Raw genomic sequence first — 14,420 nt, 5'->3', positions numbered from 1 at the left:
GGCCGCGGCAACCCCAGCCCCCCCCGGGGCTTTGCCTGCCCCTGGGGCCCCTCACCCACCAGGGAAAACAGGGCAGACTCCAGCAGTCCCTCCCGCTGCCCCCCATTCTGCTGTGCTCACCCAGCCACACCAGCTGCAGTCAGGTCTCTCCAGACTTGGATTCTCCACACCAGCAGTCCCTGCCTGATCCTGCCACCGCAGCTTCTCCACTGCTGCTCGTGCAGGCCTCTCTCAGGGGCTCTCCGAGGGACCACTGTGCTGTGACTCTGAATCCAGTCTCCAGCCTGTCCCTCAGCCCCCTCTCTCTCTTTTGTTCCCCCCCCACAGGAAAAACTGCTCCCCTTTTTATCCAAGCCTCTCAGCCAATCCCAGCTCAGGGCCCTTCCCGGGCTTTTGCTAAGGGCTCTCTTTCAAAACTTTGCTGGGGTTACATCACCCCTCTCACTTCCAACAGGACTGCTTCCAAAACAGCTTCACTTGCCCTCAGAGCCTACAGTGTCCCCTCTGGGACAAACTCTGTGTCTCTGCCAGGCAGCTCTTCCCATTCTGTTCAGGTGGGTCCATTTTTTAAAGGCTGCTACAATGAATAGACTTTTGGGGGCCTAAAGGGGCAAGGACTTGGACAGGGGGAGTGTCACTAGAGAGCCGGGTAGTAAAAGGATTAGCTTTAGATCCTGTAGAGATAAGAACCCTAATCAAACGAAGAAGAAACTGTATCAGCTGTGCCTCAGCTAATAGAAGAAACAAACTGTCTCATCAGAGGCTACACTAAAGTTGAGCTCAGGACTACAACCAAACTCCAGACTGCTAACCAGTGCAGGAGCTGCTGAGTGTGGACCTGCCTCAGCGGAGATGGTTGGAGGCAAATGTGGCTGAAAAGGGATGATAGAAAAGTCCTGTGCCAGGGCTGCCAGTCAGGGATCAGCTGATCATTGGGGGTGGAGCTGGGCCAGTGTATAAGCTCTCTCCAGAAAAGAAGGGGCATTCTGACCTAGAGTGGTTGGAGCTTTCTGGGAGAGTGGGTAAGCTCTGGACCAGAAGGAGAGGATGTCACGAACAGGAAGGGCTGCTACCACGAACCAGAGAAGTTTCTCTCAGTGGGTGGATGAGTGTGCTTAAATGAGTTAAAAGTTTTGTTGGAAACCATTTTTGTTCACCCAGCAGGGTAGATTTTGAATTAGATTTTTTGTCAGGAATATACTGAATTTGACCAAGAGGTTTGGAGGCCACACAATGGGATGCCTAGGCACTCTGAAACTGGACCTCTGGCAAGGGGCAGGGATGTGAGAAGGGCTGCAGCTGAGGAGCTAAAGTCTGGATCTATGGGCTAAAGTTAAGAGACATAGCCAAAAGTCAAGGAGGGCTGAAGCCTGGACAGAAGGGCTGGCCCAAGTGAGCAGATCTGAGTATCTGAACCACAAGGTTCAATTAATGGAAACTGGGTGACACTTGTGAGGCATGGCTGTGGCTGTGTGGGCAAGGAGGCCACACCTAGTAGCACTGGGCCATGGGCTCAACGTATGAGTAGGGCAAGGGCCTGGAGGCTGATGAGAATGGGTACCATGAGAGGCAATCAAACTAAGATAACAAGAGTAGCACTAAGAGAAATAAAGGTCAAAGGGCTCATCCTGGTCTGAAGGGGACAGTCTCCATTCTATCAAGGTGTGGCAGGAAAGGTTAGCTTGGGGAGTGGGTAAGACAGATGGAGAAGGTGTAGTCTTACCATCAAGGGGTGCTATAGCCACCCCGAGGCATACCTTACTACACATGCTTTCTCTTTTTGCATAGTTTAATTTATTCTTCATCTATATTACAAAAATCCACCCCCTTCCCAAAGAAATAAATGCCCAAAGGAAGATTGAAACAAACCATGGCTCTGCAAATCGAACTTTCACAGTCTGTGGAACTGCAGCCTTGTCTTGAAGATCAGAGGAATCTTCCCTCACACACGTGGGGAAGTGAAGAAGATTTTTTCTTCCATTTTCTCTTAGCAGTTGAGGCCACAGGCCCTAAATCAAGCAACCAATGCTCAGCTCTCATTCCAAGCATGGCATGCTCCATTTGCCAATGGTTTCTTCCTTCGCTTTGATACTTCATTAACTTTTCTCCTAAGATTTGTCTACTTTGGGCACTTTAGCCTACCACTGCTTTGTTTTGCACTTAGTTATCAGCAGCTCCCTGTGTAATTTGCTCTAGAGAACTGTAACTATGGACAAAGTTCATAGAACTTCCCCCTCTTTGTTGCATTCTACTCTACAGCAGAGGAAATTGAGTCAATTCCAGTTAGCTATAAGAGAAGAATGTCTTTTTGTATATATATTTAACGTTAAACTCTAAATACTTCCATACAAATGGAGGGTAGGAAGTTTAACCTAAGGATAAAAAGCAGATTTTATTTTTTTTAAAAGCTACTCATGAGTTTTGGTTCTGACTCATGATTTCTGCACACATGAGTTGGAACACTAGGATAGGGAAGTTTTATAATCCTGTCCACTCTTCTTTATATACATTGCATACAACCCCCAGTGTCCTTTGCAGAACTACATTTTTATTTGTAAAACTATCATGGTCCTATCTATTAATAAGCCTTTTCCTGTTTCTACAAAGCAAACCATCCTCATGTACAGTACTAAGAAGCTGGAGAAGAAACAAAAGAATAGGACTATATGGTATGAAGCATGTATGCTTGTAAATGGCCATACAAAAACAAACACTTGGCAAGAAAAAAAGAAAACCTAAGTGAGAGGCATCCTCTGATTCTAAAGAAAGAGAAGTCGTAATAAATTAATTTAAAAGAATAACACGTAAAAACAAACTGCATCCTTGCTGGCCAATTTTTTTTGTCCTCCCACCTCCCCCAACCTTTTTTGCCATTGTTCTCTTGATGTTGCCAAATTGCAAGGTTTTATTATTGTGAATCTTATAATATATTTTAAAGAGATCTAACTCCTAGACTTTTTTAATGAGAGCAGAGTCTCAATTAATAAAATGCTTCTACCACTTCTGGTATTCAGAAATAAGCCAAAAAATATAAACTGTAAAGGCTCAAAAACCAGAAAGCAAATTAAAGGACCTAAAACATTATTTTTAAAACCCCTCATAGTTTTATGCTAGTCTCATGATTTTTGAGCAGTGGGAGTTGGCAGTCCTGATCCAGCAGATGAGAACTGTATGCAGCAGAGAAGTGTATGAAATAGTAAGATTATGTATATAAATTGTATATGAAGTCTGTTATATAATCTCATTTTAATGCTTTGTTCCACAGAAAATTGATTGTACTATTGACACTACAAAGGGGGGTCAAAACTGTTACTAATTTGAAATTAGTAAAAAGCAAATGATAATTTTCACATCTTGCAGTGCCAGCAGCAACCTCAAACTAAAACTGATTAGGATACCAAAGACACCCAAATGCTATAATACTTGCTATATATATAAAGAACTTGCATGTGATAGATATCTGAGAAATATTTGGATGTTATCATAAAGAATTGATATATAATCAGTAGTAAATTTGTGTTAATTCTTAAATATTATTTAATAAACAGCTATATTTGCCTGTAAGTTCAATTGTAAATCTAATGGACCTTCAACAAGTGATATGAAGACATGGTTAAAACAATGTTGCAGTTATTTCCAACCAAATATAATACAAAATTAGATATATGAAATATTGAAAACTTTGATGAAAAACAGCTTTCAAAATCTCTCATTAGCTCAACTTTAACAACTTTAAAATTCATTATAATGAATCTTAGAAGAATCAGAAAACAATGAACAGATAAGTTTCATACACTTAACAAACCAAGAAGTCATACTGAGATGTGTCTAATTTGGCTATAAGACCAGTCATTTTTAGTCAAGCATCTCAGATGAGCTCCAAAACTGAACAGTCCTCAGACAAATATTTCCACTTGGTATATATCTTGTTAATATTTTCTTGAACACTGAATTAGGAAGTTGATTAGTATTATGGTACCATTCTAATTTTATAATATTGTTCTAGATATTAGATCAGAAAAAAATGCTGGTTGTAATTTTTAAATAGATCTTGGTGCACTATATTCTATTTGCTAAGAAATAAAACATTCTTTTCATACTTTTTACTGTAATTTTTTTAAGCTGAACTGTTTTAAAAATGCATGGGTAGCAGTAATACCCAATACTACAAATGAAGGTGCTGTACTTACTATATGTTAAATAGCATGACCAGCCAGATACCACCTGACCAGGAATCTTGAAAGTATGGGTAAGATAGTTGAAGTCAAGAAAGTTATTTCTACCATCACATCCAGAACATAGATAAAGACAAATTTCACCAAGAAACAAATACTTTAAGTTAATTAGTGTTTGGAACATCCATGGAGGGTGAATGGAAATGATGTTAGTGTGGGCTAGACCAACTGCAAATTGTTTATTACATATGAAAAGCAGAAAGGACTCGCCATATTTTCTGGCATACCATACACCCTCACATAAAACATGTCCCTTGTTTCTGGAAAGCAGAATTTAGGGGGGCGAATAATTTCCCAGATTCATGGCTGATTGCATGGCGTAAAGTCTTTCTGGCAACACAGTGTGTCCAGGAAGTGTGGCATCTTAGGGAATTGCATGCATGAGGCAGCAGGAACTTCCTAATGTAGCAGGACATCAGCAAAGTTAGCTCTAGACCCTTACAAGGGCAGTGCAAGATGTAGTTCTATACTGTAATAGTTCTTTGGCCCCAGAGCAGTTCCCTGCCCAGCTGTACACTCTGCCAGTGCTGCTGGGGCTGGTATCCATGGAAACCATGGGCCTGTGCTGTCACAATGCCTTCATTACTGGGGTCTCCATAGAAATTGGCTGCAGCGACGTGAGCAAGGGCTACTAGGATATGGAGTCCAACTGCCAACCAGACCAGCCATTTTGCCCACCCCAGGCCTAGCACAATGGGGTTCTAAGACACTAAAAGCTGTAATATAACTATTTAGTTGTTTTGGTTCTACCTGTAAACATGACATTACACTCTGATTTTCATATGAATCTATCAAGTGCTTTGAGTTTAAAGATAGCACACCATACGAGATTACTCATTCAATATAACTGTTTGTGACCCTGTTCTGTAGTGGTTCTAAGATGCCTTCATTAACTTTCTGTGTTCCATGGATTCTTTGATTTCAGGAATATCACACATTAATTTTGGGGTGTCAGGTCAGTTATATCAAAGGACTATATCTATTTTAAATGTTTGCTATATCCAATCTATCCAAAGTAGTCTTTTTCAAATATATCCAAATCTCTACATTTTTTTTTGCCAGTTTGACCACTTGTGGTTATTTCCTCCAAGTGAAGGTAGATACGCTGCTGCCTGTCTGTCTTGGGATCTTTCAGAGGATGGAGTTGCTTTAAATTGTTGATAGATTCCAGAAGAGCCCTACCAACCTTGCTACTAAGTGAAACCTTCTAATCAATGCAGATCCCAAGGAACCTGAGTGCATCAGGTCCTAGCCAGTACAACCCAACTTTCTGACTGTTCCTTCCCAGATGCTGCCAAAAGGAAAGTTAATTCTATTCTGGAGATTAACCCATTATTTTGTAAGCACCATGCTTATATTACAATATAGCAGTAAAAATGAATATCAGGATATTTCAAATTTAAAATTCTATCAGATTTCATCAGTTTGGGAAAAAATTAACTTCCCCCCCAAGTCAAGGTAATAAATCTCAGGGGAGTTGCATTATAGCTTACTTTTACTGTTAGCATTTGCAACCTCATAATTGTCTTTAGGAAGGTATATACTACACTGAAACCAAATTAATTTGTTTCAATTCTAGTTTAATTAGACTTGAAATTTTAAGGATCACAAAACAAGAACAGAATCTGCTAATAAACACCATACTTTCTCACATATAGACACCATCTTTCTAATCTTGTGCAAGATGCATAACTTACTATCTGCAACTCTCTAGCTTGGGGGTTAGCAACCTATGGGCTGTGGGCTGGATCCAGTCCAAAGAACCACTGGAACTGGCCTAAGGAGCTGGGACTTTGCCTGCAATAAAGCTAGGAGCTTTCCCATTCTACAACCCACCTGGGAGACAGAGAGAAGCAGCAGTGGCTCAATTCTAGTGCTGCCTTGCTGGATCATTCTGGCCTGCTGCTGGTAAACACTACCATCTACTGCTCCAGTAAACACACATACCTCCAAATATGCAACAACACTATACTGGAGAACCTCATAAAAAATCTGAGAAACAACCTTTTTCACCTAACCTCCTCCAAAAGGGATCAACTTACACAACATACTTAGGCTACTAAACTAGAAGATATAAACCTGGAGATATTGTCACAAGCAGCACATACAAACCTTCTAACAAAAAAAAAGCCTGATGACAGGCATCCAACATCAGATGAACAACTGGAATAAATTATCACAACCAGAACCATCTCTCGGCCAGAATACCAGCAACAAGGAGAAAATCAATACAGCACCCAGAGCACCTAAATTATGAATTTATCACAACCCTCCCTGTTCTGAAAGATCTGTACTCTCTAATGGTCTGATAAACTTCTGCTTGGAGAAACAACCTGACAAGATACTAATATGTGGAGAATCAGATGAATTCTTCTGCAAAGTTTGCCTGAAAGACTACTTCTACAAAACCAAGACAAAAACACCCTTGACCACATTCCCATCACAACAGTGAAATTCTTAACAAAAGCCAGGATCACCATGACCTCTCTCCTTCAGAGCAAAAAGCCATGCAGCCCCTCAGATCCAAAAACAAAATAGAACTTAAACCAGCAGAAAAAAGGTGGCGCTACAGCCATCCTAAACCATCAAGTAGTCTAAAGTCAACTCTCTCTTTATGAGACTAATTATCATAAAGAATTTGGGAAGGATACAACATCAGTATTCATCCTTGAACTGGAAAACATTATCTAATCGTTTCCATACCAGCTTCAAAAATAAAAAATACTGCTCTCACTAATCCCCCACCATCCTACCCCAGGCATATTTTATATGCTCCTGAAAATTCACAAACAAGATAACTCTGGCAGACTCATCATATCCAACTGCAGCACCCTCACTGAAGAGCTACCAGGATTCATGAAAAAATCCTGAAACCATTTGTCACTCAAACAGCAAATTTTCTACAATTCAAAAGGCTTCCCCAACAAGATCCAAAACAACCACCTCCCTAATAAGGCCAGAACTGCAGCTGGAGATGTCGCCAGCCTATATACTAATATTCCATAAAATGAAGACATAGCTGCCTGCCTGAAATACCTACAAGGACATAAACTACACTAATATTTAGAACCACAGAACACTGCACAAATCATCCTCACCCACACCAACTTCACTGTCAACAACCTGTCAGCTCTGTGTTCCTGAGGGAGCCCTGAAACCCAGCTTGCTGGACTTACAAAGGACTTTTGTTATCCCCCACCCACACACACACCTCATCTAACCAGAACTAAGCAAAAGAAAAATGTAATAGGCATCTCAGGGCATACATTCCCCAGTCCCAGTATAGGAGGCCTATTTAAACTTGATTGACTAAAACTCGGTTGCTGGGTTAGGGAATGCTGAGGAAAGAGACTGAGTCAGAGGGGGTATGGACAACATTTGAACAATGGTTAAGGGTTCATCACAACATCCAGCCCGTTGGAGCCCTGACCACAAATGCTGTCATACTTTTCCCGGGATGACTGGTGGAAGTCCTCCCCACAAAGTTTACGAACACCCCAAGTAATCAATCTCCTTAAGCATGTTAAAAGACTGTAGTAGAATCTGAAAGTTATGCTAAGCTGAGGCTTATTTATAACAGGTAAAATACAAAACACTGATGCTGATTTCACAGTGCAAGCATAGCTAGGCCATCTGAGAAGAAACAATGTGCTACCCCTTCCAGTATATCTTCTATATTCATAACCATTTCAAGCTGGCTTCTAGGTGTCTGGTTACTCCTTAAAACGTTATGTTTTTCCTGGTTGTTAATCAGTTTCTTAAGATGTTCCAAACCAGATAACCCCTTGTCACTGAAAAAGGTAATTTGTTTACATTGAAACTGTTTATATAACAGGATTTTCCCTGTCAATTATGGCTTGGTACCCTCTTGATATACACAATTAAAAGAATGCTTTGAAGAGGCTGGACTAAGGGTATAAGAAAGCTGTAAAGCAGCAAACAGTGTGCTTCAAGAGGGAGAAATCTCTCTGACATCATCCACTGTTGTTCTCGAGAAGCTGGGATAAACAGATTGTCTCTTTCCATCACCTGTTTAACCTTCAACGATCGTGCTAGGAACTCTGCCTGTCAACAAAATACCCAAGTGCCTTGGAACGGTGAGATCCCAGCTCTTGCTCTCTTTCTCCTTTTTCTCTTTCTCTCTCTCTTTTTTTCTCTAGACATAGCTTTCTGAACCTAAATTTTATTACTTAAGCTTGAGCTAGGTTCCTCCAATTACTCAACTGAAGCAGGGTAATATTGTAATTGTTTTTGTTTGTTTTTCCTTGCATGGCTATTATCCATATACTTAGCAATAAGTAACTTTTATAGTCAAACTGGTGGTAACTGCGTGTATTTTTCCTTCTCCACCTCCCCTTCCCCACTTGCTCTGCAGCAATGCTTCTTTTACCTAAGCCAAAGATCCCTGTGAAGCCCAAAAATACTGTGGGGTCCACTCATCAAGAGGCTACCACTACTAGGACAGTTAGGGCAAAAGATTGGGACGTGCTGAGTTTGAGACACATAAGGGGATCAGTTTGTATAGCTTGATTGACCCAGTTTGACTCAGATGTGCCCTAATGAGCTGAATGCTGGCCCATGAGGGTGTCAGCTGGATACCCAGCCTGATTCAGAGCTATTCTGTTCACTTGTGTGCTTGTGTCTGACTGCATTTTATTGTTACCTTAATGAACTGATTCCTGGCATATGAGGGTGTCAGCCTGTATATGATCAACCCAGCGGGGTCAGGCATGTCACGTTAGTGTGTGTGTGTTTGACTGAACGGATGGCTGGAGGAACCCAGCCCCATTGAAACTGAGTCCTGCAAGATAACTCCATTGGGGTGACGACTTGCAGAAGGGAGAGATACAACTCCATATAGAAACACAAGTAACACAAGCAGCACATTGATAGAATTACAAAGACCCTAGAAATGTATCCCTAATAAATAAGCACACCTCAAAATGATGGACAAATCTGGTAACAAACCAACACTTCCCTCAACCCATGTGCACACATGGTTTCTCTTCATGGTTGGAGGAAGAATTCTTAGAGAACTGCAACACCAAACCTCTACTATACCTGCATTACATAGGTGATATTTTTATCATCTGGACTGAACATCAGACTCACTTACTGATTTCCCCCACAGATTCAACCACCACCACACTTTGATCAAATTCTCTCTTGATACTCCTACATAAGCATCAACTTTCTAGATGTCCATACCTTGGATGGCCCCATACACAAATGACTATACACAAAAACCACAATATACACAAAAAACACACAGACCACTATGGTTAAATCCACAAAATCCACAATTATACCAGCACATTTGCTCTGAGAATATTTGCCAACCTGAAAACTTCCTTTCAAGGACACACCAGAAGAGAAACAGATAGTATCTTTGAAAAAGCCATACAAATACCCTGCAGCAACCTACTACAATGCGAAAAAACCTCCACTGATTGCACATCCTTTGTTGTCGCCTAAATTTCCACATTTAAACCAGTGAGAAGGATCATTAGACAATTACAACCTATACTCAAAAGGTGCAAACCTTAAGAGAAATATTCATAGAACCCCCACTCCTTGCTTTAAAATAATACTCTAAGCTCATCCAACTCATCATTCAGAAGTGAACTCCACGTTGACCAACAGGTATCAAATGCGAAACACCCCTGGGCTTAACAATAAATGCAAAACCTGTCAATTCATCTTTACTCCCATAGCAATCAATATGTCTTACAAAAAACCATCAGAATCCACAGCTCCTACATATGTCTATCCCAAAATGTAATATACTTCATCCAGTGAACCAAATGGCCTTGTTGAAACTACGTGGGTGAACCTAGACAAAAACTACACACCAGAATGAATAATCACAAAGAAAAGATAAAAGTCAGAGACTCACAATCACCAGTAGAACACTTTTCACAGAACCACCACTCCCTTTCTGACCTCACAATCCTCATGCTCCAGGAAAATGTCCAAAACCCTTCAAAAGACGGGCCTGAGAACAAAAATTCAGTAGCTTACTGGACACTAAGAATCAGTGACTCAACACAGACATTGACTTTATGGTTCATTATAATCTACGTGATCTCCAATAATTTCTCTGCATTCCACAGGTGATAATGACCCTTTTGGATGATCCTGCTCTTTCACTTATCAGGTTATCCTTTGTATTGCATTTGTCTCATCTGTTAGCTAAATTACAATGCCCCTTTTATCCTATTTTTAGTTACATATGGAGTTTTACACAGGCCTTTGTTTTATCTGGTACTTAGCTCAACCTGTGTTTGCTTCTTTTTTTTCAGACCTGAGTAAGGGTACTTGGTTCCTAAATGCTAGCCTAAATCCCTCCCATCTGTACTGCTTATCTAAAAAAATATATTAGCCACCCAAAATCTTATTGGTTCCAAGATTTCATACATATGGACTCTTGTATAAGGAAGCTGGGGATTTTGTAAACCTTTATTTGTAAATTCTCACAGTATACAAATTAAACAAAAATGCATTTTACGTTCAACACATGATACCTTGTCCATGTGTGCAAGGTAGAAACATCTGTGCTTACAAGTGAGGTTTGTTAACTGGTAGATATAGATGTAGTAACTCCCAGTTAAGCTGATGGGAGATTTTATATGCATTGTGACAATGGTAGATTCACCCCAAGTGCTAGAAACTCAATAAAACAACATTATTTAATATAGGTTCTACTTCCACACTGTACCTCTGTTTCTGCTGCATGGGTTGTTGTCTCATAGCCATATATTGCATGTCCTCTTGTAGCCGATTAAGAGGAGAGTCTGGCTTGACACGAATCCCATAGTAATGATATTTGGAGTTCCCCCTTGTAAAAGAACAAAACACCAGAGAAACAAAAGATAACACAACACAACTGATTTGCCTGTCATGCTAGAGTTTCCCTTATTTTAAGTGTTAAAATGTTTAAAGTTTTATAATGATAACGTTTCATATTTAAGTTTTACAATTTATTTAAACTGGGAAATTATATATAGGAATTGGGCCTGGTTCCCCTCCTCTTCATTTTTACACTGGTGCAACTCCAGTGGTTACAGAAGATCAATTACCTCCCCCCCACTTTATTCCAATGGAAAGTCAGGAGCACCAAGCCCGATAAGCATGTTTTCAGTCAACTTATATGCAGATATAGTAACCCATATTATCTATATCCAAGAGATTTTGGAGCATCAAAATATCAGGTAATAATATTTGTATTGCTATGAATCTGTAATGGATATGTCAAAATTATCAAAAACTTCAGTAAAAGGAAAAAAAGTAATGGCATACTGTAACAATCCTGTGCACCATAACATTAACAGACTAAGCCAATAGACATACTTTTTTTTAACATTTTAGTAATACTTTCTTTCAGTTTGCCTACAGATCAATGATTCATATTGTCTTGTAGAATCTAGGACTTCATTGCTTAACACAAACCTGGTTCCCAGTCTCCTGGTCCGTAGCCCCATAAAAATTGACCTTATAAGTTTTCCAAAGGAGGCAGCATTAACTGGGTCCAACTTGTGCTCCTGACAATGTCGTAAGTAATGGTTGTAAAGGGTACTCCTGGGGAGACTCACTCCTTCTGCTGTTTCATAGTTGTCTAGGAGCCACTGGAGCTATTTTAAATAGGAAACAGGGAACAACAGTAAATTCAGTATAATCCTACAAAGTTATTTTATATTACTGTTAACATAATGATACAGAACAAACACTTAAATTTTGAAACTGCTCTTAAAGGCATATGTAATGGTTACTTTTTTCAGGAAGTGAATACAGTTGTCTTTGAAGGTGTTAGATATGCTATTAAGATTTTTACATTTCTCAGAAGTATAAGAAAATAGTAGAACTCATAACACTTGTGACCTCAGGTAGTATCCACTAAAGTATTGGAGATCCCAGTACTATATATTAATCTTCTATATAATGATACATAGTTTGAAAACCATTTGTTAGTTCTACAGGAAATTCAAATAATCATAAAAGCAATTCACAAAAATTGTAGAAAAGAAACTGCTTGTCTGGACTGATGAAGAGGCATTTAATTTATCTGTATTACTGGACTGTTGTATTGAAAAAAAGTTATTTCTCTTTCCCAGACTTTCTGATTGCTTATAATACTTAATTAAACATGGTTCAGACTTTTTTTTCCTCCCACCCACAAATAAAGCAGCAAAAAAAAACAACTCAACAACAAATGTGAGGCAAGAGCAATCAAGGTGGTACTGAAATGAACCAGAACAACTGTAAAGTATTATGGCCCCAGTCTGGATGTTAATGAAGCCAAAATATATTTTACCTTTGCTTTCTGGAAGACAGCAAAAAAAAGTGTTGTGGAAAGTGTTTCTCTTTATGCATCATTTAATTTAGAATTTTGGTGGTTAACATTGGAAACAGGTGGGAAAAATTGCATTAACAGATATATAAATGGCCCAATGTATAGGCTTACATGATGTCTAATACAAAGTTCCCAAACAGGACAGAAAACAAGCAAACAAAAAACATTTTAATAATGTCAATTGCCTGTTTCAGTTTTACTTTTGTCTTCCTGCCAGTTTTTTCACTCTATCATTCTTCTATTCAGTTAAACAATAATATTTAGATACAATGGTCATACTTAAGTTGTATGAAATTTTGTGGCTTCAGTTTTCTTGGATTTCTGATAACCTTTCAGTTGGCTTTCTTTATCAAGGTATGCACCCTCTTGATTTTTCCTTTGATTTCAGTTTGAATGAGCCTGAATATTCAAACAGAAAAAGCAACTGAAATCGCCATGTTTCACCTGTTTTGATGTTAAAGTCATGTCAGAGTGAGCGCCTAAATCTGCTACATTCACAGGCCTTATAAAAAACTTAGGCTCAATTTTAAGTTTCCAGGCATGTTTAATATGGTTTCAAGCCATCACAACAAAGATGAACTAAATTGTGAAAACTGTGCAATAAATTTTAGCAAGCACCACCCTTTCCTAAAATATATATTCTAAAACAACAGCAAAAAAATAACTTATGGTAAACAGGAATACTAATGAAAAGTACTGATACAAACCATCTTCTCTGCTAACTGCAAAAATTTCCACTAACGTTCAACATAATTCACTATTTAGGCACATCTCTTAAATATTTTAATGTGTAAAAATGTAATTCGGTATTCCTAAAATAGGACTTTTTGGACTCGCTGCTATCATGCAGTTTCTCTCAAATTGTCACTTACTAAAATTGAAGTAGAACTAAAGTACTCAAATTACAACTCTGTTTTACCTATTGTTATATGCAGTTTCTCCAAGTTTGACCATAAAAACAATTGATTTTACACCTTTTAGAACCATCTTTATATTTACTTTTCATATGGAGAACAGAATAGAAATCCTCATTGCAATTGTTAACTTCATTAAGGTTCTAAAACTTGAACTGAGATGTCATCTATTCTTTTAACTTGTAAGTGAATATGGATGCCAAGTAAAGTAAAACATCAAGAGTGCAGATGTCCGTGTCTGAGGTACCTAAATGGTTCCAAGATGGAAGGAAAAAAAACACCTGCACTTTTAGACAGTTTTGCATTTAAGAGGGAATATAGTAAAACAGAGGAGCGTATCATTTTTATTTTAGTTGGTAGGTATAAAAGCACTATTTAAAAAAAATTCTGAGTCCTAATGTTACTGAATGTTGTTTATCATTTTTTATGAAAAAACACCACTGGAAACTTTAACCTTTACATTTGTATATTAAAAATACTGTTTATTACACTAATGAACTAATGTAAGCATATCTGAGGCAAGAAACAAAGATAATTATATCTTTCAACCTTTGAATTTAATCTATGTTAATCAAGATAGATTAAGAAAGGTGAACTATTTTCATTTTTCCCAAAGGGAAACACTGATTGGCAAACAAACAACAACAACAAAAAGTATTTTCCAATTAGTTTCTAAATCTAACATTTGGAATATTTTTGCAGAAGCCTAACGATGCGGATGGGTGCCCAGGGCTGCTGGCACACACAAGGCAGCTGACAAATGCTTTTGCACCATGTAACTGCAGAAGCAGCTGTTTTTTTCCATCTCCCACTTGCCCACCCAAGTTGGTGCCTGGGGAAGCTGCCTTGGTCACCCCCCTCACACTCGCAAAATTACACCACTGCCTTTTTTTTGTCAACTGGATTAGAATCTACTAGCAT

The 14,420-nt window shown here is 39.0% G+C and overlaps 1 protein-coding gene across 6 annotated transcripts in view; it reads right to left on the bottom strand.

Moving 5' to 3' along the window:
• RFX3 (regulatory factor X3) overlaps positions 1-14,420 on the bottom strand; it is a 263,571-nt gene that overhangs the window by 50,878 nt on the left and 198,273 nt on the right. For all 6 annotated transcript variants that reach the window (XM_025206198.1, XM_025206201.1, XM_025206200.1 and 3 more), the window contains 2 exons: positions 11,685-11,866; positions 10,954-11,073 (listed from right to left, as the gene is read on the bottom strand). In XM_025206198.1, the coding sequence (XP_025061983.1) occupies positions 10,954-11,073; positions 11,685-11,866 (302 nt within the window). The remainder of the gene's footprint in view (positions 1-10,953; positions 11,074-11,684; positions 11,867-14,420) is intronic.

This window comes from Alligator sinensis, unplaced genomic scaffold, assembly GCF_000455745.1.
Source record: "Alligator sinensis unplaced genomic scaffold, ASM45574v1 scaffold392_2, whole genome shotgun sequence".
NCBI classification, from domain to species: domain Eukaryota; kingdom Metazoa; phylum Chordata; order Crocodylia; family Alligatoridae; genus Alligator; species Alligator sinensis.
The sequence above is the reverse complement of the archived record's forward strand: the minus strand, read 5'-3'. Positions and strand labels throughout refer to the sequence as shown.